The sequence below is a fragment of the Balaenoptera acutorostrata genome, chromosome 20 (genome assembly GCF_949987535.1).
Source record: "Balaenoptera acutorostrata chromosome 20, mBalAcu1.1, whole genome shotgun sequence".
Taxonomy (NCBI): domain Eukaryota; kingdom Metazoa; phylum Chordata; class Mammalia; order Artiodactyla; family Balaenopteridae; genus Balaenoptera; species Balaenoptera acutorostrata.
In genome coordinates this window covers 50,014,543-50,035,994 of record NC_080083.1, presented here as the reverse complement: position 1 = coordinate 50,035,994, position 21,452 = coordinate 50,014,543, and the positions used below count along the sequence as shown (strand labels likewise).

Here is a 21,452-nt window from a genome sequence, read left to right as displayed (position 1 = left end):
GTAGACACCTACATGATAGGCCCTAGGTGGCAAATACATAGAAGAATGGGATCCAGCCCCTATTCTAAAGGAGGCAAAGAAAAGGTATGATAATTCTATACTTGAGAATCAAAACTATTAACACTAAAAAGAGTCCAGTAAGGTGTCCAGAGTCAAGATATATAATTAGACAAAAATCAATAATTTTATTTTACATGTGTAGTAAAAATACCTAGGGGAACAACTATGAAGAAACGTGTAAAAAGAAAATGCTGTCTATAAATAGAAGCTTACTATTTTATAGAAGTTAATTGTCCCCAAATGGATAAATTTAATTTTTTGAATCTTGATTGAATCAACTCAAAAGCTCATCTTGGAGAATAAATGAGAATGGCTTTTTTGAAAAGAGTACCAATAAGGGGGTAGCTGTCCTAATAGATGATGAAATATTAGTATAATTAAAACAATGTTGTCCTGGAACAGGAATAGACAGCTCAGTTGATAGGCAAAGACACAAAGATGGAAGAAGGCATTCCTGACCAGTCGTCAGTCTTGACTCCACAGCCGTTGATGCAAACCACTGCTGTCTCCTTGAATCACTTTTCTTTTCTTGTATCACTTCATACAATCCAGGTCCTGCTGCTGTTTCAGTTTCCTTCTGTTGCTTGCCTGTGATTCTACTGCTTCCCTCTTTCCTGAACATATGGGAAGGTTCAATGCTTGTCTGTCCCTACTTTTTATTTTTAGAATCTTATCACTGGAGATTATATCTATTCTTAATAGTTTCCGATCCCTCCTTTACATTAGTAACTCTCCAGTCCCTCTTCTCAGTGCCCTGACAGGGAAATACAGATCGCCAGAGTTGTACATGTCAAGGACACCCAGCCCAGTTGGGAGGAACACGCTACACTTCTTGAAGAAGGTTGTATCCATGTTGTGGTCTGAAGGATGAATTAGACACCAGTCAAATGAAGGGGAAGGAGGCTAGGAGTAGTGTTCCAGGCAGAGGGAACAGGCTGTGTAAAGGCTAATAGGACTTTTATATCAGGGGCCAGCAAACCATGAGCTTTGACCCACCATCTGCTTTTGTTAATAAAGTTTGATTGGAACACAGCCACACTTTCTCACTTACGTATTGTCTTTGGCTCCTTTTATGATACAGAGTTGAGGAGTTGTAGCAGAGACCATCTGGCCTGCATAGTCTAAAGTATTTACCATCTGGCCCTTTAAGAAAATGTTTGCCAATCCCTGCTTTTCGTGATATAAGAGAAGATGCCAGAAGTACTATAATTTAGAATCTATATTGCTTAAAATACTCCAATTTCTTTTCCAAAGAAACACCTACGCCTCAGAGGAAAGGCCTTCGATCGAGTGCATTGCGGCCAAAGAGACCAGAAACGCCCAAGCAAACTGGCCCTGTTATTATTGAAACCTGGGTAGCAGAGGAAGAGTTGGAATTATGGGAGATCAGGGCGTTTGCTGAGAGGTAAGGAAATGGTTTATATGTGATCAGATGCTGAAGATTTTTATCACTTCAGAATTAAAGAATTACCCCTTTAATAGTTTATTCGGTATGTCCTAATTTTGCTCCACCTTTTGATTCTCTAGCTGTGTATCATTTACTAATGTCCTCTTTCTAATTTTTATGAGTTATTATCTACTTGTCAATTTTGAATTACCTTAGATGTTTTATTTTTAAATTGAAATAATTTTATGCTTTTTGTATGATGTGAAACTTAACCAGATTTCACTTAATATTAGATGCCAGATGCCTAGTAGGATACAGGCATACTCACTTTATCGCGCTTCGCAAATACTGCGTTTTTTACAAGCTGAAGATTTGTGGCAACCCTGCATTGAGAAAGTCTATAGACACCATTTCCCCAACAGCATTTGCTTACTTTGTGCCTCTGTGTCACATTTTGGTAATTCTCACAGTATTTCAAAATTTTTCATTATTATTATATTTGTTACGATGATCTGTGATCAGTGATCTTTGATGTTACTACTACGACTCACTGAAAGCTCAGATGATTATTAGCATTTTTTAGCAATAAAGTATTTTTTAAATTAAGGTACGTACTTTTTTTTTTAGACATAATGTTAGTGCACACTTAGTAGACTACAGTATAGTGTAAACATCACTTTTATATGCTCTGGGAAACCAAAAAAATCATGTGACTCGCTTTATTGCGACATTTGGTTTATTGCAGTGATCTGGAACCAAACCCACAATATCTATGAGGTATGCCTGTAGTTTCTGATAAATTCCTCCTTTCTTTCCCTGCAGAGTGGAGAAAGAAAAGGCACAAGCAGTTGAGCAACAGGCTAAGGTTAGTGAACAGAAGAAGGCAGAGGACTTCCAGGCCCAAATGGAGGCTCACCTCAAACAGCAGCGATTGGCTGCCCAGCAGGTGGGGGAGTTGGTACCAGTCCCACCTGGCAGCGCATTGACTTTTTTAGCCAAATTCGTGCACACTAAAAGCACAGTAATTATATATTCATGTGGTTTTATTTTTACGTGTATCTCATATATATCTTAATTTCAGTACTTGAAAACAGCTCTGTGGATATACCAAGCTTTGGTTTTGCAAAAAGTGTACATATTTGAAGAACAATGTTTGAAGTATAATTTCTCTTATTTATTATATTTATAATTCAAAGGGTCGTTTCTAAAGATAATTTTTTCCTGTGAAATTCCAATCCGTAAAATCTCTGTGGTCTATGAAAAAGTGAGTTGTACTAAAAGTGTAAGAGTTTGTTGTAATTGGCGGTCATCAAGCTATTGTGGCGTCTTAGTATTTCCATACTGTGATGTGTCACGTGTGCCTGACTATTTAGGGACCCAAATAAAAGATAATTACCCCTTCATTCTAATAAGAAGATACTATGAAAGTTTTTAGCCAAACTTGAATATATAAACTTTCAGGATATAGATAAAATAGAAATAGATAAAACAGGTATCATTAACTTAGTTACACATAACTTACTTAAAAATTACATATTACATAAATAAATCAGACTCATTTCCTCATGTTTTACCTTTTTCCTCATATTTTATAAAATATTTTTTCAAGTTCTTGTATCTTTTACAGTGGTTTACTCTAGGTCATCTTCACTTAGATCAAAGTTTGAGATAACAGCACTTCTGGATTTTGTCATGTCTATCTCTCCACTCACAGAAAGACTGGCTAGTTGTTTTGTTTTTCATTTTATGGATGTGTTTTGTCATCTCTACGATGTAACCCAAGGTATTACTTTTTGGGGGGGGCCAGGGGGTCAATTTCTTTAATTTGATAATAAGGTTTTCTCTGGCTGTTGAAAGTCAGAACCTGAACTTGGTGATGTATTACCTCTCTAAGTCCCCCAAGAACATTGTATTCTTTGCTTTTCCTATGTGTGTCAGTTTCTGAGGTGATGGACATCCACCTGTATATAGCTTAATCGAACAGAGCAGTATATACTTAATCTATATATTATTTCAAAAATTTTATTTAAAAATATCTTTCTTGAAACAAGTCAATCTTCATTTTAATATGTTTTCCAAATTTAGCAATGAAGATGATCAAAACTTTTTTTTTCCATGCAAAAATTGAGAAATAATGACAGCTAGAGTTTAATGACAAACTTGCCTTTTTGAACATGTGTGCAAACCCAGCAGATTTTGTGGACATGTCAAACCTGTGATATTTTTTCCCCCTGTAATTTTTTTAAATTTTTTATACAGTTTTTAAAGGTTATACTCCATTTACAGTTATTACAAAATATTGGCTATATTTCCCATAGTCAGCATTTCCAATTTTTGAAGGCATAGCCCCAGAAAATAACTATGTGTTTAGTTGTTTTGGGTTTTTTGCCTCCTTTTTTTTTAACTGATTCAATTGGATGACATGTCTAAGAATCCAAAACTAAGCTCCTTTTCTTCTTCTTTTTTTTTAATATAAATTTATTTGTTTGTTTATTTATTTATTTTTGGCTGCATTGGGTCTTAGCTGCTGTGTGCAGGTTCTCTCTAATTGTGGCAAGTGGGGGCTACTCTTCGTTGCAGTGTGTGGGCTTCTCCTTGCGGTAGCGTCTCTTGTTGCGGAGCACGGGCTTCAGTAGTTGTGGCTTGTGGGCTCTAGAGTGCAGGCTCAGTAGTTGTGGTGCACGGGCTTAGTTGCTCCGCAGCATGTGGGATCTTCCCAGACCAGGGCTCGAACCCATGTCCCCTGCATTGGCAGGCGGATTCTCAACCACTGCACCACCAGGGAAGCCCTCCTTTTCTTCTGAGGAATGAGAAATTATGTAAAATACCTCACATTATTTTAAGGCATAGAGGACATATACAAAAGTAACAGTAAAAAGACTAGGTATGCTGTCTTTGGTGAGCAGTTTTTGATGGCAAGAAATAGTTCAGCATTGGAATTTGATTTTTGTACACAGCTCAGCTCCAGCATTTACTAGCTCTGTGACCTTGGGCTAGTTTTACAACCTCTCTAAGTCTCAGTTTCCTCATCTTTAAATCACAGTACCAGCAACTTTATTGGGTTGGTCCAAGCATTAAATAAGATAATGAAGCATAAAGGGTTTGCCACCAGGTTTGTTGTCAATGCCAGCTGTAGTTTTTTTTTTTTTTTAACATCTTTATTGGAGTATAATTGCTTTACAATGGTGTGTTAGTTTCTGCTTTATAACAAAGTGAACCAGCTATACATATACATATATCCCCAAATCTCCTCCTTTTTGCCTCTCCCTCCCACCCTCCCTATCCCACCCCTCTAGGTGGTCACAAAGCACTGAGCTGATCTCCCTGTGTTACGTGGCTGCTTCCCACTAGCTATCTATTTTACATTTGGTAGTGTATATATGTCAATGCCACTCTGTCACTTCGTCCCAGCTTGCCCTTCCCCCTCCCCGTGTCCTCAAGTCCATTCTCTACATCTGCATCTTTATTCCTGTCCTGCCCCTAGGTTCTTCAGAACCGGGAAAACTGGACAGCTACATGTAAAAGAATGAAATTAGAACACTCCATAACACCATACACAAAAATAAACTCAAAATGGATTAAAGACCTAAATGTAAGGCCAGACACTATAAAACTCTTAGAGGAAAACATAGGCAGAACACTCTGTGACATAAATCACAGCAAGATCCTTTTTGACCCACCTCCTAGAGAAATGGAAATAAAAGCAAAAATAAACAAATGGGACCTAATGAAACTTAAAAGCTTTTGCACAGCAAAGGAAACCATAAACAAGACGAAAAGACAACCCTCAGAATGGGAGAAAATATTTGCGAACGAAGCAAGTGACAAAGGATTAATCTCCAAAATTTACAAGCAGCTCATGCAGCTCAATATCAAAAAAATAAACAACCAATCCAAAAATGGGCAGAAGACCTAAATAGACATTTCTCCAAAGAAGATATATAGATTGCCAACAAACATATGAAAGGATGCTCAACGTCACTAATCATTAGAGAAATACAAATCAAAACGACAATGAGGTATCACCTCACACCAGTCAGAATGGCCATCATCAAAAAATCTACAAACAATAAATGCTGGAGAGGGTGTGGAGAAAAACCCTCTTGCACTGTTGGTGGGAATGTAAATTGATACAGCCACTATGGAGAACAGTATGGAGGTTCCTTAAAAAACTAAAAATAGAACTACCATACGACCCAGCAATCCCACTACTGGGCATACCCTGAGGAAACCATAATTCAAAAAGATCAAGTTGTAGTTTTTACATGTGTAAACTTAAACTGTCATGTTGATAAGCTGTCAGGAAAAGGCAGCAGTCTCTGGGAAAAGAAACACAAATTGTTTTTAATAACACTATAGTCTGAAAGATCCGATTATACCGTTCTGTATAAAATAGTCTAAAGGATTTTTCTGTAAAAATACTTGAACTGAAAAATATAAGTCTAGAAAAGTTGTTTATTATTTTCAGCTTGTTTGATTGCAGGTTTGCCAACTTGAATAGTGATATTTAAATATTGACGTGTTCTTTATGATTGGATAAATTAACATTACAGGTCCCATCATTTGCTGTCTGTCTGTTCTAAACCCCACCACTGAATCACAAGGTATCCCTGTCTCCAGTAAGATCACCCACGTCTCTTGCACTTTCAGTCTGAAAGCTTGGACCTTTGCACAGACTGGAAAAACTTGATCATTTCAAATTTTTGTTACCAAAAACTTACTGCTTTTAATAAAGTATATGTGATTTAGAGTCATAAAAAGTGTTGTCTCCCTCAAGAAATTAAATTCAAGTGTAAATTTGTATGGGCATATTTTCAGAAGTTAAATATTTTAGAAATTTGGTGCAGTTTCTTAGATTGAGAGGAATTGTGGCTGGACTTCATGCAGATTGGTGTTTTTATTTGGAACGATTTTGGTTCATGATTTCTCTCCCTGACTTTTCTAGAAACGATTGGAACAGCAGAAGCCTACAGTAATTGCAGCTTCCACCACTTCCCCAACAAACAGTACAACTAGTACCATCTCTCCAGCACAGAAAGTTATGGTGGCCCCCATAAGTGGCTCAGTTACAGCTGGCACTAAAATGGTACTAACTACTAAAGTTGGATCTCCAGCTACAGTAACATTCCAGCAGAACAAGAACTTTCATCAGACCTTTGCTACCTGGGTTAAGCAAGGCCAGTCAAATTCAGGTACACAACTGTGATTAAATAAAAGATTGCTTTCATTCAAGAAAAAGAAATTTCAGTCCTTTACCTACTGAAATGAAATGTTTCTTTAGAAAATTATTTTTCTTCTGCAGCTGATTGAGCAAACAAACTGTTAACAGTAGGTTTGTTACAGATAATATTCATAATATTACATTAGCGAAACTCCTCTCTTATACATTATTTCACTTTCAACATTTACATGGTTCACTTACTTTGAGTGGAGAGGAATGTTTTTCTTAAAAATACAAAATGAGCCACATTTCATGCATTGGTGCCTTCCTAGAAGTCACTACGTTGCTGGTTATTTTAAATCTGAAGCTTATTAAATGTCTTATACCCCATTAGCCACCAGCACAGCTGCCACATCTGCTACAACCATTGCCAGCACAGGTCAGACGTTCCAAATTACAGGCAATCCAGTCACTATGGCAGGAAAAGTAATTACCAAACTGCCACTTCCTGCAAACAGCAAGATTGTCGCTGTAAATGTGCCAGCAACGCAAGGAGGTAAGGGAAATGTGAAGAGTTTTAATTCACATTTGCCAGATCATACTGTTGCCATTATTTTTCATTTCCTTTTCACTGATTTCAGTCTTCGGATCTCACATTTTATGTAGCCCACTATAAACCCCCGCCACACCTTGTTTCTCCTCAGGAACCAAGCAATACCTGATGTTTTATGAAAGGGGCAGTTATCAATTACTTCTTCATCTTTTTTTCAAGGCGTTGTTCAAGTACAGCAGAAAGTCCTGGGTATCATTCCATCCAGTACAGGTACAAGTCAGCAAACCTTTACTTCATTCCAGCCCAGGACAGCAACAGTCACAATTAGGCCCAATACCTCAAGCTCTGGAGGAACTACAAGCACTTCCCAAGTAAGAGTTCTTTACAGGTTTATTTGGTGTTAACCACATTGGTTGAAGTTTTTAGAATGGCCTCTTCCAGGTTTAATCCAACTTCTAATTTTTCTTCACCTTTTACTTAATCTGTGACAAAGTACTGATTTTTAAAAAAAATCTGTTACTTATATTTCAAGTGAACTGTTAATTTTTAACATTTAGTTAATAGCACATTAGTATAGTTTATGAATCATAAGAATTGCTTTCCAGGATTTTACGAAAAAAATGTCTTTATTGAAAACAATGGGCAACACTGGATCACCCAGGAAAACGACGTGCTCTGCAGCTAAGAAGTAGAGTGAAAACATAATCCACAGCATTAACTTGTCTATCAGCTGATATGCACACATATTATATACATCATTTCTTTGGCACTAGTATTATGGAAAACGTTTAATGTTTTGCAGACTTGAGAATGTTCTGAACCTAACACTGAAAATAATATGCTGTGTAGTCTCTCCTTTAAATTATGAAAGAACTTCTGGTCTCTGATCTTGCACCTGTGTTCTCTGGGTTACAGATAAGGATTGGAGCTCAGGGAAAATAGGACTCATCATTTTCCTGTGAGCAACTGTGGTGGTTATAGAGCAGAGCTTTCTTAGGTCTTGTATCCTTCCTTTTAGTCTGTAGGCTATTCTTGGTATCAGTGACAAGGAATTTCATGTGATCTCATTTAAATTACATTTTCTCCCCTCAAAGTTCTATCTTTATTCTGATGCTTAATATAATTTAATATGTAATGTCCAAGAGCCTCTGTAATTTCTGTAGACATGTTTATCAATATAGAATGTTTAAAGATCTCTGTTCTAAGTCCATCATGCTTTAGTCTTTTAAAAACATTTTAATTCATTGTCCTTTGTGTTATTTGTAGGTAATCACAGGGCCTCAGATCCGCCCTGGTATGACGGTGATTAGAACACCACTCCAACAGTCAACACTAGGAAAGGCAATTATTCGAACACCTGTGATGGTACAGCCAGGTATTCACCCATCCAGTATTATCATTTTACATCTAAAGAGTCAGTCTAGGAAATCTATAATACTCTGTATTTGGCACTCTACATACTGGAAAATACCAATATGAATTGAGATTTGGAAGCATACTAAATTTCTGATTCATCATGGGACACACCCATAGATTTTATTTCATTTCTGGCATTGTCAATAAGAGAAAAGCAGGTCCAAGTATGCTTGTTAAAAATGTTCTTAAAACCTCTAGTAAATGGGATATATACATTCAGATCATTGGAGTAAAGAGAATAAGCAAAGAAAACAGTCTGTGTGGCAAAAGATAAAATCAAGGAAATGGCTAAGAAGCATTTAAGTGGAAAGCATAAAACCAGATTACAAAGGCAGTGCCTGCCCTTTTTAATGTAAATAAGTTAAAGCTCCCATATTAAAAGTTGAAGCCTGTAAAGATTGAGTGAAAAAAGAAATCGAACTGTGCATTTATGAAAAACATATCTAAAAGCAAATTACCACAGAAGGTAAAACATAAAAAATAAAAAGATGGTCAAAGACACATGAAATAAAGGACAAAAAAAGAAAGAAAGAAGGGAGAGGCGGAGGGAAGACATGCATAATCCTACGAATATTGAACAGAGTCGAATTCAGTATTTTAAAGAAACAATAACTAGGACAAAGAAAGTCACTTTATATTGGCTTAAAGATATAGATTGCAGTGAAGGTGCAATCTTGGGTCTTTAAATAAGATGTCTTTGAAGTGTATAAAGCAAAAACTATTTGAAATCAAGGAGGGATTAACAGAAGCATAGTAGACCAGAAACAGACTGTATCAGCTTTTGTACCTTTAGGAATACACATTAGTTTTAAATATTTATGAGCTATTTGTATGAAAATGGTCTTACAATGAGCCACAGGTAAAACCTTGATGAATTCCAAAAAGTAGAATGTGTATAGGCTACATTTTTTGTAGTAAAGCTAGAAATTAATATTAAGGTATTATACTAAGAACCTTTACTTGCTTGGAATTTAAAAACGTTATGTTCTCAAAAGTAACTTTTATGTTAAAGAAACATCAACTGTGTCATTACAAACAGATTATCAAGTAGCAGCTAAGCCAGGCTGCAAAGCTGAACTGAGAGGCAAATTCATTCATTGAACAAATATTTTTGAGCACCTGCTCTAGGCAGTTGAAACACATTGGTGAACAAAATAGACCAAAAAAAACCCATATTAAATCTTAACCAGAAGTTAGAAAAATATATAAAACAAGTCTTAAATGAAAACAGGAAGAAGGAAGTAAAGTACAAGTAATGATTGTAAGACAGAAAAGGCAAATATTAAACCATTTTTTTTTTTGCAAGTCTTATCTTGAGAAAAGGGAACAAAATGCTAGTTTAGAAAAAGTAGGAATGAGAAAGTGCAATGAAAATAGAAGGAACTAAATCTGTTTGAATAACAAGGCGTAATTATATACTGTGCTTATAAATGTCAAGTCTTAATGACTCACATCAAGGAAAGAAATTTGGAAAGTTGCCATAGTATTACCTACAAAAAAGAATTCCAGACCTCATGGTTTTATGGGTAAAATTCTTTGAAATGGTTAGGAAACAATTTCCTTCTTATAAAAAATAGTTGCAGGCCATAAGGGGAAAGGGGTAGATAAATTCTTTCCCATTCATTTTACAAATTTAGCATAATTCTAATATGAAACCTAGCATAGTATATTTTTTAAGGAAATATCCTAATGCCTAAGCAAAATTTACCCCAGAGAAGAAAGTATGATTCCTTATTTCAGTTAATGCTACAGAGACAATTGGTAAAATTCAGTATCTATTCATGTTTAAAAATAGCTGTCAGTTAGGCAGCCAACTAAAAGGAAAGATAAAACTAATGTAAAGAAGAAGAAAAGTTTATGGATGATAAATGGTAATATACTTAGACTTGCATATGTGAATATATAGCTTCACATATGAGTGTGTCTGGTGTGTCGTATGAAAAGCAAGGTGGCCAGTGAGGCTGGTGGGGCCCAGTAAAGACAGTAAGAGTCTTAGGAGTTGTGGTCAGAGAGGTAGAGGGTGGATGGATGTGTGTAGTGTGTGTCTGAGTGTGTGTAGGTCAACTTATCCCTATTCCTACCACCACGCTAGCCTTTCCCAAAGTTGAACACTTCCAGGTTATAATAAAAAGTGTTTTAATTTTTGGATTTGTATTTTGATGATGATCTAAACATAAATGAACATGTACATATTGGGGATCATCTGAATGACCATCATATAATCAGTCAATACCAGCCCTTTTATCCATCTGTGTTTATGGTGACACCATATCAGTACAAGGTGATATAAGGATGTACGTACACATATGGAGCTGATTTACTTTGTTGTACAGCAGAAACTAACACATTGAAAAGCAATTATAGTCCAATAAAGATGGAAAAAAGAAAATACAAGGTGATAAACGAAAGTAACTTTTCATTAACTATTCCTCAAACTGCAGTACAAGGACAGAGTGCTGGGGTCCAGAAGTTCTCAAATTCAAGCACTTGTCTATATATACTTAACTGTTTTTTGATTCATCTTGAAGAATAAGTGGACAACAATAACCAAGTAAAGTTTAGAAGAAAGAGTAATGATGAAAAACTTACACTGCCAGTTTCTATAGCATGTTTACAAGCCCCCAGAATTTAGGAGCATGATACCAAAGGAAAGTAGACCAACTGAAGTAATGCAGACACTGTGATGCTATCATACTATTTCTGATTGCTGGAATGTGATACTTTAGTGATAGGGTTGGCAAGGGTTCAGTGAAATGGGCACCCAGTGGTGATGGAAGTATGAATGGGTATAACCTTTCTAAATTCCATTTAGTACTATGTTCCTGCTATGAATCCAGTAATTTTGGGAGGAGTTTATTCTAAGGAAATAATTAGAAGCACATAAAAATTTATAAGCAGGGATTTCACCAGGGTGTTATTTAAAAAAAGAAAAAGGGAAAGTGTTCTAAATGTCAAAATAGGTTTAATTTTATACATAATGCAATAATATTAGGCACCGGTCATTAAAAGAAATATACACAGAAATATATATGTAGACATAAGAAAAACAGGAAGTGAATACAAAATTTCAGAAATACAATATTATTTACTAATTAATAATGAATTCAGATTTTGTAAGTGTAAAATTAGCTGCCAAATAATTACCACCTGCTTTTTCTTCTAGTTTCATCAGGTTAAATGAGAAACAGAAGTTTTTAGAAGACTATAGAGCCATTTCAGTTAAACTTCATTCATTCTATAGATGTTTATTCAACAGTAACTGTGGAAGCATTTGTTGAGCACCTTGCTCTAGTATTGAGGATTACAGGGGTTCTTGCCCTCTTGGTTCTCCCAAACTAAGTTGCAGATAGCTGTAAGAAAAACTCATTTATAAATATAATTGGCCCAGAATATTCCAAATTCTATATGTTTTGTTTAAAAATCACATGAATTAATTATATATTAGATTATTATCTTTTCATTTACATTCCTAAGGAAAGGCAGCCTAATGGCACATTTTACATAGGCTCTTCCATCTTCCCTATTGTCATTTTGGCTTTAGATTCATAGGAAGAGCATTATTATTATTATTATTATTATTTTTTGACTACTGCAGAGAGCAGGAATGGGGGAGTGGTTGTTAGTGAGCTGAGTGAAAACAGGCTCACTGACAACCAGGTGGGTCCTTTGGGTGTGGATATATGACTGAATGCATCAGTCTGTCAGCATCTCGTAAGTCTGTTTGAAAATTGAGAAGAATACATTCATCTGAAGTGTTGAATGACATTTCAATGCAGAGTATTGCTTAGGGCACAGGAGCATTCTAATGTTTTGCTCTTTACATAGGTACTCCTCAACAGGTGGTGACGCAGATCATCAGAGGGCAGCCTGTTTCCACTGCGATCTCTGCCCCTAGTACAGTTTCCTCAACACCTGCACAGAAAGGATTAACTTCAGGAGCACCCACTGCAAGTCTACAGTCTTCAACCTCACAGCCCCCTCGCCCCCAACAAGGACAGGTGAAGCTTACCATGGCTCAACTCACCCAGTTAACACAGGGCCACGTAAGTAATGTGACTTCCATTTTAACTTTACAAGTGATCTTACTTACTCTTGCTGTAAGCTTTAAAACATGTACTTATCTTTGGATGTTTAAAAATGTACTTACGGGCTTCCCTGATGGCACAGTGGTTAAGAATCCGCCTGCCAGTGCAGGGCACACGGGTTTGAGCCCTGGCTCAGGAAGATCCCACATGCCGCGGAGCAGCTGGGCCCGTGCGCCACAATTACTGAGCCTGAGCTCTAGAGCCCACGAGCCACGGCTGCTGAGCCCACATGCCACAACTACTGAAGCTTGCGCGCCTAGAGCCCGTGCTCCACAGCAAGAGAAACCACAACAATGAGAAGCCCACGCACTGCAATGAAGAGTAGCCCCTGCTCCCGCAACTAGAGAAAGCCCACGCGCAGCAACGAAGACCCAACGCAGCCAATAAATAAATAAATATTTAAAAAAAAAAAATAAAAAATAAAAATGTACTTACTTTTTTAAATGGCTGGTTCCTAGAGTCAAACAAAAATACTTTTTTTTTTTTTTTAATAAATTTGTTTTATTTATTTCTTTTTGGCTGTGTTGGTTCTTTGTTGCTGCACACGGGCTTTCTCTAGTTGTGGCGAGCGGGGGCTACTCTTCATTGAGGTGCATGGGCTTCTCATTGCAGTGGCTTCTCTTGTTGTGGAGCACGGGCTCTAGGTGTGTGGGCTTCAGTAGTTGTGGCACATGGGCTCAGTAGTTGTGGCTCACGGGCTCTAGGGCGCACGCTCGGTAGTTGTGGTGCACGGGCTTAGTTGCTCCACAGCATGTGGGATCTTCCGGGACCAGGGCTCGAACCCGTGTCCCCTGCATTGGCAAGCGGATTCTTAACCACTGCACCACTAGGGAAGCCCCCAAAATACTTCTTAAGGGCAGGGTATAATAACCCTCAACTAGGGACTTCCTAGTTGAGGAAGCAACAAAGACCCAATGCAGCAACAAAGACCCAATGCAGCCAAAATAAATAAATAAATAAATTTATTTTAAAAAAAAATTAGTTAACCAGTTTGCTTGGGATAAATAAAATTTGAGTACATTAAGCTGTTTTCTTGCCACACTCAATACTATTATCAGTTCTTCCAATAGTAATCAATAGATTGAATGCAGTTCCCATCAAAATCCCGAGAGAGATGTTTTGAAACCTGACAAGCTGATTTTTTAAATTTATATGGAAGTTTAAAGGATCAAGAATAACTGTAACACTTTTGAAGAAAAGGAGGATTTGCCCTATATGGTAGCCTGATAACAAAACTTATTATGGTGTTTCACTAATTAATATAGTCAGGTACAGACACAAGGATAGATAGACCAATAGATACAGAACAGTAGAAAGGGACCCATGTGTATGTGTGGACACTTGTTATATGACATGGGTGGCATTGCAGATAATTGAAAGGACAGACTTTTCAATAAAGGGTCCTGGGTCAGTTGAGTATATATGGCAAACCATGAACTTAGACCACTATCTCACTCATAAACTCAGTTCCAGGAAGATAAAAGTCCTGACTGTGAAAGGTAAAACTATAATACTTTCAGAAGGTAGGAAAGGCTTTTTTTTTAAAATTTATTTATTTTATTTATTTTATTCTTGACTGCCTTGGGTGTTTGTTGCTGCACGTGGGCTTTCTCTAGTTGTGGTGAGCGGGGCCACTCTTTGTTGTGGTGCGCGGGCTTCTCATTGCGGTGGCTTCTCTTGTTGTGGAGCACGGGCTCTAGGCATGCGGGCTTCAGTAGTTGTGGCTCACGGGCTCATTAGTTGTGGCACACGGGCTTAGTTGCTCCGTGGCATGTGAGATCTTCCTGGACCAGGGCTGGAACCCATGTCCCCTGCATTGGCAGGTGGATTCTTAACCACTGCACCACCAGGGAAGCCCAGGAAAGGCTTTCTTAAAGACAGAAAATACTAGCCATAAAGGAAAAGATTTATAAATTCAACAACCTTAGAAATAAGAACTTCAGTTCATCAAACATTATAAAAGAGTGAAAAGAATGAGGGAAGGTATAAATACAACCAGCCAAGGACTATTCTGCAGAATACATGAAGAATTACTACTACAAATTAAGAAGGAAAAAAATCCAGATAGCTCAGTAGGAAAAAAGAGCAAACAAACTTGTTGAGAAAAGAGGAAATCTAAACGTCCATAAATCCAAAAAACTGCTGAATTTTGTTAGTAATGAGGGAAATGCGTATTAAAACCATGTATCTAAGAGATTGGTTTAAACTAAAATGTCAGACAAAATCAAGAGATGGCAAAGACATGGAGGAGAATGAACTCTCATACACATCTGGTATTAGTATAAATTGGTTTAGCCACCTTGGAAAACTGTAGACACTATGTAGCAAAGTTGAGACACATGCCCCACGTCACAGTAGTTCTCCTTCTAGGTGTGTTTCCTGGGGAAGTTCTTGTTCATCTGAGCACCAGGATGATGGACATGAATATATACAGCAGCATTGTTCATACGAGTCAAAAACTTGCAACAACCCAAATATCAATCTACAGTCAATTAGATAAATAAGTTGCCTTCCTACAACAATGGAAATGAACAAACTACAGCCACATAGAACTACATTGCTGAGCTAAATAAAAAAGCAAGTAACAAACAGAATTACATTATGATCTATTTGCATAAGATTCAGAAACAGGCAAAACTAGCTACATGTGTAGGGTTATGGGCCTGCTGCGTTGCCTACCTGGAAGGGACACCATCCGAATTCTTCCTGAATGGTGCTCTTGAAGTTGTGAGTCTGTGGCCCTTAGAGAGCTATACCTAAGTGGCCACACTATGAAGAACTGCAGTTATTATAACAGTGAGAGTAGTGCTTACCTCTAGGGCAAAGGAGGGGAATTAAGATCAGAGCAGGTCACGTGGGGGCCTTCTTGGATACTGGCAGTGATGACCTGATGATGCTGGTTTTATAGACGTTCACTTTATAATTATTCTTTAAACTATACTTGGTGTTTTATGTAGTTTTGACTGTGCACAGAAATGTTTTAGAAAAGCAACAGTGAATAAGGCAGGGGTCCTCAACCGGTTTGCGGCCTGTTCGGAGCCAGGCCACAGGGCAGGAGGTGAGCGGTGGGCGAGCGAGCGAAGCTTCATCTGCCGCCCCCCATCGCTCCCCATCCCTCGCATTCCCGCCTGAACCATCACCCACACACCCACCCACCCCCACCCCGTCCGTGGAAAAATTGTCTTCCATGGAACCAGTCCCTGGTGCCCAAAAGGTTGGGGACCGCTGTAGTAAGGGACTCCTGAGTAAAGTACATGGAGGCCTGGAGCTTAGCATCACTGTAGGAACTTTGTAGCATCAGTTCTGGCCGTTGGGAACTTAGGGTGGCTTGTTTTTACGTTTGCTCAGTTTTGGCTGTTGGGAACTTAGGGTGGCTTGTTTTTACGTTTGCTCAGTTTTGGCTGTTGGGAACTTAGGGTGGCTTGTTTTTACGTTTGCTCAGTTTTGGCTGTTGGGAACTTAGGGTGGCTTGTTTTTACGTTTGCTTTCTAATTCTCCGCCACGTTCCTGATAGTTGAGGATTAAGAAGTCCTGGACAGAAGAGGCAGTGCAGATGGAGTTTTTAGTTCCTAGTCCCCATTTGGATGACTACTCAGACATTAGTGACCTTCCTCACCTGGCGTTTGCATTCCATGTCTAGAACCCTAAGCTTTCTATACGTTGGCACACACCAACACACTCCATAGGTCATTTGGTACATAGTGAAAAAACTGAAACTAGGAGACCTGGGCTTCTCATTATATCTCACCTTGAACTTGCTCTCTCACTCTGGGTAAGAGACTTGAACTTTCTAACTTGAGTTTCCTAATTGGTAGGAAGATTGTAGTAATATTTTCTCTCCCTAATCCACAAAGTCACAAGTCTATTGTGAGAATCAAATGAGGCATGTCTAAAGTATGTCTAAAGATGCTTTGAAAGTTATAAAATAATATGAATATAAATGAGGTGATTTAAAATCAGAATTTTGTGCAGACCTTAGTTATTCACTTCACGCCCTTATTTTATAGATTGTGAAATTTAGATCCAGAGGAGCGACGTTACTTATAGACAGATAACCTGGCTGTCCATTTGGAGAACTCGGACTGGAACTCTGGATTGTTAGTTCATGTTTTTTCCACTAAACAGCATCAGTCTTTTAAAATAAATATTCTTATTTTAGCTTATCTGAATTTTTCTTGGTACCATTCCATAGACATTCAAATACATAGGTTCATTATTTTAAAGGATCTGTTCAACATAAAAATGGTATACTTGCAGATCGATGCTTTGAACACTGTTTACATGTTGTGTGTTTTTCCGTAGGGTGGCAATCAAGGTTTGACAGTAGTGATTCAAGGACAAGGCCAAACTACTGGACAATTGCAGTTGATACCTCAAGGGGTGACTATACTTCCCGGTCCAGGACAGCAGCTGATGCAAGCCGCGATGCCAAACGGTACCGTGCAGCGGTTCCTCTTCACCCCACTGGCAACAACGGCCACGGCAACCAGCACCACCACCACCACTGTTTCCACTACAGCAGCAGGTAGAACCTGGGCTTCTCGGAAATGCTGCATGTTAGTGTCACGGGTTGCTGGGTGGCAGAGGGGGCCAGAGGACCGGTATTTATCTTTGGGAGGATGTGCCTCAAGCTGGTGAGTGTCACAGCTGACTGGTCAGCCTCACAAGAGCTTGACCAGATCTCTTGCTCTGACAGCCTCCCTGTCACCACCACCCCCCGTTAAAAACTATAGAAAGTGGGGGGTTGGCACAAAATAGTAAAGTACCGTGGTGACTGTGCCCACTCCTAACTCCTCACCAAGCCTGTAGGAGCTGACTGAGTGATGACGTGCTCTCAGGGCAGGTGGGTATTTCCAGCTCATAACCTACGACTGGGAGCTTCAGGACCAGAGCACTTGGTGAGCCTCCTGCTGCAAGCGGCCGTCACTCACTGGCGCCACGCCATAGGAGAGGAATGTGGACTGGCCTTAGCCTGGGCCAGAGACCTGGCTGATTTCCAGAGACCTGGCTGATTTCCAGAGACTGCGCCTTGCTTTGGAAGCCAGCCCTCTGGAGACTTAGCAAAATGTGCGGAGGGCAGCCATGAACAGGGCCCGTGTTCCCCAATTTAGGAGAGTCCTGACCTAGGTGTTTCTAGATGGAGCATTTCTAGGGCATCAGTCTTCTGTACTGAAATGCAGAATTCTCACCTTTAGAAAATCCCCTTCAAGTTCTCCTTAAGCCACAGTCTGATGTTCTAGAGTAAGAAATATTTGGTCTTTCCTTTTCACAGGTACAAGTGAACAAAGACAGAGTAAATTATCGCCCCTGACACAGGTGCAGCCAGCCAAGAGCCTGTCTCCAGCTCAGCCGTCGAGCGTGAGTCCTGCAGAAGCCCAGCCTCAGACTGCTCAGCCCGCACAGCCTTCAACTCAGCCCCAGCCCCCAACCCAACCCCCGTCCCCAGCTCAGCCTGAAGCCCAGACCCAAGCAACTGCTGCCTCCCACGTCCCTCCTGAAGCACAGCCCACCCAAGCTCAGTCCTCCAAACCCCAAGGTGCAGGACAGTGTCAGCCTCAGAGTAATGTCCAAGGACAGTCTCCTGCTCGCGTCCAGAGTCCGCCACAGACTCGAATGCATCCATCAGCTCCATCCCAAGTGTCTCCTGGACAGCAGTCCCAGGGTCAGACTACAGCCTCACAGCCGATTCCAATTCAGCCACACACATCTCTTCAGCCACCTTCCCAGGGCCAGCCACAGTCACAACCCCAGGTACAGTCTTCAACTCAAACTCTTTCATCAGGACAAACGTTAAGCCAAGTTACTGTTTCGTCCCCGTCCCGCCCTCCGCTCCAAGTACAGCAGCCTCAGCCCCAAGTCCTGGCTGTGCCGCAGCTGCAGCAAGTCCAGGTTCTCTCCCAGATCCAGTCGCAGGTTGTGGCTCAGATACAGGCTCAGCAAGGTGGTGTGCCCCAGCAGATCAAACTCCAGTTACCCGTTCAGATGCAGCAAAGCAGCCCTGTGCAGACTCACCAGACTCAGAATGTGGTCACAGTACAGGCAGCCAGTGTGCAAGAGCAGTTGCAAAGGGTTCAGCAACTCAGGGACCAGCAGCAAAAGAAGAAGCAGCAGCAGATAGAGATTAAGCGGGAACACACCCTCCAAGCTTCTAATCAAAGTGAAATCATTCAGAAACAGGTAAAGTCACTCAGTAAAAGCAGCATGTTCAGTAGCTTGAATTATTGTGCTGTGCATTAGACTTAGTGTTTGGTTGTGTTAGCTTTCCTTAAATAAGACACAAAAGTCATTGATGCTTCAGGTTAGAAGCAGCACTGGATTGACCAAAACGTACTGAATGACTGTTATGGTTTGGAACTCTTGTTGGATATAAACAGTCAGTGCTTACTGGAAAAACTCCGTGTATTTTGGGAGAACTAAGATGGAAAGAGTGGACTTAGGAAGTTTAAGTCTCATTGATATGAAACCTGAAGGTTTAACTAAGTTTTGAAGCCACTTCAGGCATCGTAGCAATTTCTTTGAAGTTATTTGCAGTTGTCATTCCTTAGTTTGCGCGTAGACTAAGCAAATTTTATAGGCAGATTAAACTCATTTGTGTTTCCAGCCACACCTTTGTAAAAAAAAAGTTTTAAATAGTATTACTCCATAACATAAATAAAAAGTGGCATTGTGCAGTAGCTTTGTAGTGAAGTCAGGCAATTTAGATGAGTTAGAATTATTCTGCTTGAAACGAAGCCACATGTATAGTGACAGACGTCCTCTATAGCCTTGCGGGAGAATGTGCAGCGCTCCGCGCTAGTCAGGAGTTTGTGTGGGTTTCAAGTGTTCCCAAGTCAGGAGAACCCAGTTCCTGGGTCTCCCGTTTACAGTCTGTGAAACCCACTGACCTCCCCTGAGCTATATCCTCATTAAAACTCTCTCTCTTTCAGCCACACAAGGTTACTGTAATGATTAAATGAGGTCATGTATGTAGAAGCACTTTTTATTTTTTATTGAAATATATTTGACATATAACATTGTATAAATTTAATTTAAGGTATATGTCTTGTTGATTTGATACATTCACATCTTGTAATATGACTGCCATTGTAGCAATAATTAACTCCCCTATCATGTCACATAATTTTCATTTCCTTTTAGTGGTTGGAATAATTAAGATCTAGTCTCTTAGCAACTTTGATGATTGTAATGTTGTTAGAAGTGTTTTAAGCAGCAGAGAGATTTTGAAGATGTGTAGTAATATTCTTAAAAAATTAACGTCACATATAATGTGTTAAAATGCATTATTATCCAGCTTTTTAAAAATTAATTAATTTATTTATTTATTTATGGCTGTGTTGGGTCTTCGTTTCTGTGTGAGGGCTTTCTCTAGTTGTGGCAAGTGGAGGCCACTCTTCATCGCGGTGAGTGGGCCTCTCTTGTTGTGGAGCACAGGCTCCGGACGCGCAGGCTCAGTAGTTGTGGCGCACGGGCCCAGTTGCTCCGCGGCATGTGAGATCTTCCCAGACCAGGGCTCGAACCCATGTCCCCTGCATTGGCAGGCAGATTCTCAACCACTGCGCCACCAGGGAAGTCCCTATTATCCAGCTTTTAGCAGTGTATGGTCCATGAACTGAGAATTATTACAATGTCTCTCTTTACCCTAATCTCTGTACAAGGTGGCACTGGGGCAGGGGTGGGGTGATCTTTAAAATGAATGCCGGGGACGGAGAGCATAATGTTAAAAACATGGTTATTGGAGGATGATAGCTGGGTTAAAATTAGAGCTGTATTAATTTTTAATCTCAAACAAGTTAGTAAGTTCTTTATGTCTCACTATCTCATTTATAAAAGTGTCCCTACCTTTCAGCGTTGTTACAGTGAATAAACAAGGTAATGTCAGCTGCTTCCCTGGGCACAGTGCCCAGTACGTGATAAGCACCCGGGCCACACAGTAGCTCTCATTTTATTTGTATTATGATATAAAATTCTTAGTTTCTTTGGGAAACACATACATGTGCTCAGATTTCTACTGTTGTTACCTGTGTACCAACTTGTAGTCATTATAAAATATGCATTTTTGGATTTTGTTCTGTCCTGAAGGTGGTGATGAAGCATAATGCTGTAATAGAACATTTAAAACAGAAAAAGACCATGACTCCAGCTGAAAGAGAAGAGAATCAAAGGTAGGGAGAAATGTTTATAACCCATTACACTGGGTCTCACTGTATAGCAGTCTCTTCTCTTTAATACACACACACACACACAGGAGTTCTGAGTTTGTATTGTTTTTATCTTGATTGAAGTTTATTAAATGAGAACACTCAGTACTAATAGATGCTCATAACTGGTTCCAGTCACTCTGAAGCTTCCCAGTCACAGAAAGTTTGTACCAACTGTAAAGACATAGAAAAACTATGTCTTAAGCCTTTCAGAATGAAATGCCCAGCATTACATAGATTGTGTATTTCTCTCTAGGATGATTGTCTGTAACCAGGTGATGAAGTATATTTTGGATAAGATAGATAAAGAAGAAAAACAGGCAGCAAAAAAACGGAAGCGAGAGGAGAGCGTGGAACAGAAACGTAGCAAACAGAACGCCAGCAAGCTCTCTGCACTGCTGTTCAAGCACAAAGAGCAGCTCAAAGCCGAAATACTGAAAAAGAGAGCGCTGCTGGACAAAGATCTACAAATTGAAGTGCAGGTAAGAAGGCGTTTTCTATCCTCCTGTGTCCAGTGTTTGGCATCGAATTTTATTCTTCTTTTCCCCTTGAAATTTCGATTAAGCTTAAAATTTGAGCTTGTTTTCTAGAT

General features: G+C 39.3%; 1 protein-coding gene across 14 annotated transcripts in view; it reads left to right on the top strand.

The window, feature by feature from the left end:
• Positions 1-21,452, top strand: part of BPTF (bromodomain PHD finger transcription factor) — a 141,174-nt gene that overhangs the window by 98,940 nt on the left and 20,782 nt on the right. For 8 of the 14 annotated variants that reach the window (XM_057535434.1, XM_057535429.1, XM_057535430.1 and 5 more), the window contains 11 exons: positions 1,315-1,465; positions 2,270-2,393; positions 6,393-6,639; positions 7,003-7,164; positions 7,381-7,532; positions 8,428-8,536; positions 12,403-12,620; positions 16,965-17,187; positions 17,935-18,839; positions 20,742-20,824; positions 21,117-21,342. In XM_057535434.1, the coding sequence (XP_057391417.1) occupies positions 1,315-1,465; positions 2,270-2,393; positions 6,393-6,639; positions 7,003-7,164; positions 7,381-7,532; positions 8,428-8,536; positions 12,403-12,620; positions 16,965-17,187; positions 17,935-18,839; positions 20,742-20,824; positions 21,117-21,342 (2,600 nt within the window). The remainder of the gene's footprint in view (positions 1-1,314; positions 1,466-2,269; positions 2,394-6,392; positions 6,640-7,002; positions 7,165-7,380; positions 7,533-8,427; positions 8,537-12,402; positions 12,621-16,964; positions 17,188-17,934; positions 18,840-20,741; positions 20,825-21,116; positions 21,343-21,452) is intronic. The other 6 variants (XM_007185939.3, XM_057535431.1, XM_057535424.1 and 3 more) reach the window with 5 other exon arrangements.